Below are 4201 nucleotides of genomic sequence, written 5' to 3'. Positions count from 1 at the left end.
GACCTCCTCTTGCTGCTGACTCTGGTTTATTATCCAAACTCTGACTGCAGCCTCTCATACAATCTCTCATAACATCCTACTTGACATTAAATCCTGTCTTGGTATTTGAGTTCACCTCTGAACTGGTTTCAGCCGTTCCTCTCGGTCTGCTCCCGGTACCTCAGGTGTTCCTCAGGGCTCTGTTGTTTGGTTGCTTCGCTTCTCCTCTCAACCAAATTCTGTTCTTTTGTTTTCCTTTCTTCCTTCTTTGCTTGTTTTCTTGAAATACTGGTTTGGTTTTCTCTTTCTTTTCTTAAATTGCAATAAAACTGAATTTTTCTTAATTGGTACTTAATGCTAAGTTAACTTAATAGCTCCTCCACTTTTCCCTCCGTCAGGTTAAGCGTTTCGGTGTCGCCCTCTCCTTTGTAATATCTCTTGAATTGTTTGTCGTCTCCGTCCTTCTCAGTCCACTGCTGTTCTGGTCCACAGTCTGGTCACTTTAGATACTGTAATTCTCTTTGGTCTGCCACAGAAAACTCTCCACAAATTACAATTAGTACAAATATCATCACACGGACCGATTCAATCTCTCACATCCCACCTGATCTACCACAGCTCCATCTCACATCACATCAACTAGAAAATACTCCTAACTTTCAAAGCGGTTCATAACTTCGCCCTCCACATCTCCTGGACCTGCTTCACAGGTTAACCTCCGTTCCCTCGGATCAGCTCCCTGTTCCCTGCCCGTCTTGTCACTACGGGGATCAGAGCGTTCAGCTCCCACCTGATCTCCGTAACATCGACTCTGTGCCACACTTCAAGTCGATAATCAAACCCATCGCTTTCAACACTCCTTGATTGCAATTGCATTCTTTTTAAATCTTGTTTTGTACTTAATTTTTACTATGTATTTCAATTTTGTGTTTGTTTTTATGTTAAACCTTGAGTGTCAAGAAAGGTGCATACAAATAAAATGTATTATTACAAATCTTTGTTAATATTCTGCTAATGTTGGAAAAAACATTTCAATACTGCTGTGTTTCTATTACATAAAAATTAAAAGAAAATCAGGCCTGAATAAACTTTTTCATTCCACAAGACATTAAAAACCGGCGGATGTAAACATGAGACGTTTTCATAAATCATCATCATCTGTCATTATCATTGTTCTTCATTCTGCTGCTCTGACTGGTTTCTAAACCACACACACACACACACACACACACACACACACACACGGCGCTGCTGAGCGGTTGTTGTAATGGTGAATTGCATTAAGCATATTGACATTCAGATCCTCTGATTCTCGGGGTTGGGGAAATTAACACAAAGACATCAACAATGGCCGGATTAGTGATAAATTTCTTCTTACTTTCATGACTCAGATTGAATTTATCTGGAGCTTTCTTGCAGAATGCATGTTACCGTAAATGTCTGACATGTTTGATTTCACCGGCAGGTCGGTGGCAGGTCTCTGCAGCACCTGGCAGGTGGAGCTTAGGCCACTTCTGGGCCTGGGAGTCGGTCGCTGTGATGAAAGGTTTCCTTTTGAAAAACATTCAGAAATTCCTCTGAGTTTTTATGATGAATTCACTCCCACCACTTCCTCTGGGGTAAATATAAATATTCATGAGCTGATGATCGAATCCAATAAATCACTGGGGGAAGAAATGCAGGTTTATTACGTTCAAGCTTCCACAAAACAAGGGTAAGAAAAACTTAACAAATTCTGTCAATAAATACAATCAATGCAAAACAAGAAATACTTTTTGTTCTGGTTCTTCATCCCCGGAACCAGAACCACCGATCTGGAACAGACGTCCAGAAAACTGCAAAACTGCTGAAACATCGACTCTTTCAAAGTGGACATATAGTATCTATGTCAGGCAGTTTTAACGTGAAATCAGTTTCTTCTGACTAATTACATTACAGATACTTAAAACGTAGTTTTGACTCGACATAGCTACATTTTCTTGATTCTGACTGAAAATGTAAGATCTGCATTCATATTCTGACTAGCAGGAAAAATAATTCAATCAATACAATCAATGCAAAACAAGAAATACTTTTTGTTCTGGTTCTTCAATTGAGATTATTCAGCACAGATTGATTAAGAGCATGTGTGCTAACACATAAATGCTAGCACACATGCTAACATTAGCAGAATGCTACTGCTAGCAAAACAGCCTGGATGTCATATCAATATGTTGTGTGGGTTAATAAAACCAAAAACCAAATATTTTTATTTGTTTACTTGTAATTTTGGCAACCCTGAATTTGGAGTAAAAAAAAAAAATCTCTGCGAGAAAAAAAATGGCGGATTTGTGAAACTGGTTAGCTGGAAGTTCATGACTTTGTTTAGCAAATCTACAACAAAGACTGAAGAGTAGAGAAATTTATTTAATATAGAAATTTATTGTTTTTATGAAACAAACACCCTGGAAACTGTCCTGAGAATCAGATTAATGTGCAGCAGCTGAGAACAAATATAGTTTTTGAACTATGGAGCGCCGAGATGTTTGAGTGTCCATGAAAACTGAAAAACTGGATTTTTATTTTATTCCAGCTGCATCAAAACGATGAAGACAGGCATCACCTTCTGCAGCTTCTTGACGTCCAGTGGTGGGAAGCGTAACAAAACCTGAAATGTTTTTATCCAGTAAAAGTAAAAAATAGCCGTCCAAGAAATTACTCAAGTTAGAGGAAAAAAACTTTTGGTTAAAAGGAAACCGAAGTGCTGAGTAACTGAAAAAAACATCATTTCCTATTAAAGACTTGCATAATCAGACAAACCAAAACATAAAGTTATGAGAAAATGTTGATATTTTAAAAACCAGTTTGACAATAATTTATATAAATACATAGAAAACAGCAAAACTCAAGAAATATTTTTTTTTCCAAATTTGTTTCTTTCAATATAAAACTAAGGAAACTTTAACAAAATCTGCAGGTGTGTCTGATTCTGATGGCGATTGGTTAAAACATACGAGGCGCCGTTTGCATAGTTACACTAAAAAACTAACAGCAAAAGTTTAGTTTATTTAGACTGTCAAAGAAATGTGGGTGTTCATTTTTTAAAGTGATATTTCAGCCAAATTATTCCTATATTTATAAATGTCAAAGTTCCAGACTAAATATTTAATTCACAAGCTAGATATTTAGTTTAGTTTCAAAACCAAATATTTAGCTCCAAATTAAATATTTATTTTGATAAGTATTTAGTAACAAATTAAACATAGTGAAAACTAAACTAAAACTAAACTTTTGCTGTAAACGTTTTACTTGATGTGTAATTTTACAAATGGTATAAGTCTGTTCTTCATTCAGTGACGTTATTCACTGTGGAGGATCCAGAAGTTTTACTCTACAGTGACGATACTTCATAAAGAAATCACTCACCTGAAAGTAAAAAGTATAGCGTTGTAAAAGTACTCCTAAAAGTACTTTATTTTGATCTCAAAAACTTAATCGAGTGAATGTATTTGAGTGAATGTAACTAGCAGCAGGTGATCCAGGCCCCGCCCAGAACTCCCAGCATGCTGAGCGGGACCAGCGGCGGCTGCGGCCCCGCTGGTCCCGCAGCAGCGACAGGCAGCAGGTGGACGCCCTGCCCGCTGCCGGTCATGCTGCGGGCGTCCAGCAGGGCGGCCACCGCGGCTCCGCTGGAGTTCAGGTCCCCGCTGGCGGTCAGGTCGAACACGCATGCGTGGTAGTAGACGTCCCGGGTGGGAAGCAGGGCGGCGCAATGAGCCTCCGCGGCGCCGGCGGCCTGCGGCGGCGGGCGCAGCACGTCCACCCTGTGGGAGGCAGGGCAGCCCCACACACACAGCTGCAGGTCGTGGTCCGGGTGGAAGGCCTCCAGGACGCCGCGGGGCGAGCGGACGGACAGGCCGAGCGAGCGGCCGCTCTGCCGCACCACCAACAGCGTACCGATGTACGCCGCCCGGATCTCGGCGTGCCGGCCGGGACTGTCGGTCCGCACCGTCAGGACGCGGCGGCCCCGTCGCTCGCCGCTCCACTGAGAGCCGTCGGCGAAGGCAGCGGGAACGTGGTCCAGTTCCGCCTGGTACAGCTGCTGGTCGGTACACTGCCGCCAGCTCTTAAAGATGATGGTGATCTGAGACAGAGAGAGGGCGCAAGGCGGGAAGAAAATTTAGTTTAGCTTAGCTCCAACTTAACTATAAACATTTAGCTAGAGCTAATATTAGCTTAGCTC

The 4201-nt window shown here is 41.6% G+C and overlaps 1 protein-coding gene across 1 annotated transcript in view; it reads right to left on the bottom strand.

Moving 5' to 3' along the window:
- Positions 1–1077: 1077 nt before the first annotated feature.
- hjv (hemojuvelin BMP co-receptor) overlaps positions 1078–4201 on the bottom strand; it is an 8389-nt gene continuing 5265 nt past the window's right edge. The window contains exons 4-5 of the mRNA XM_007576947.2: positions 3468–4102; positions 1078–2626 (exon numbers count right to left, since the gene is read on the bottom strand). Coding sequence (XP_007577009.1) covers positions 3482–4102 — 621 coding nt within the window. The 3' untranslated portion in view covers positions 1078–2626; positions 3468–3481. The remainder of the gene's footprint in view (positions 2627–3467; positions 4103–4201) is intronic.

The sequence above is a fragment of the Poecilia formosa genome, unplaced genomic scaffold (assembly GCF_000485575.1).
Source record: "Poecilia formosa unplaced genomic scaffold, Poecilia_formosa-5.1.2 Scaffold420, whole genome shotgun sequence".
Taxonomy (NCBI): domain Eukaryota; kingdom Metazoa; phylum Chordata; class Actinopteri; order Cyprinodontiformes; family Poeciliidae; genus Poecilia; species Poecilia formosa.
This window is presented reverse-complemented; position numbering and strand designations above follow the sequence as displayed.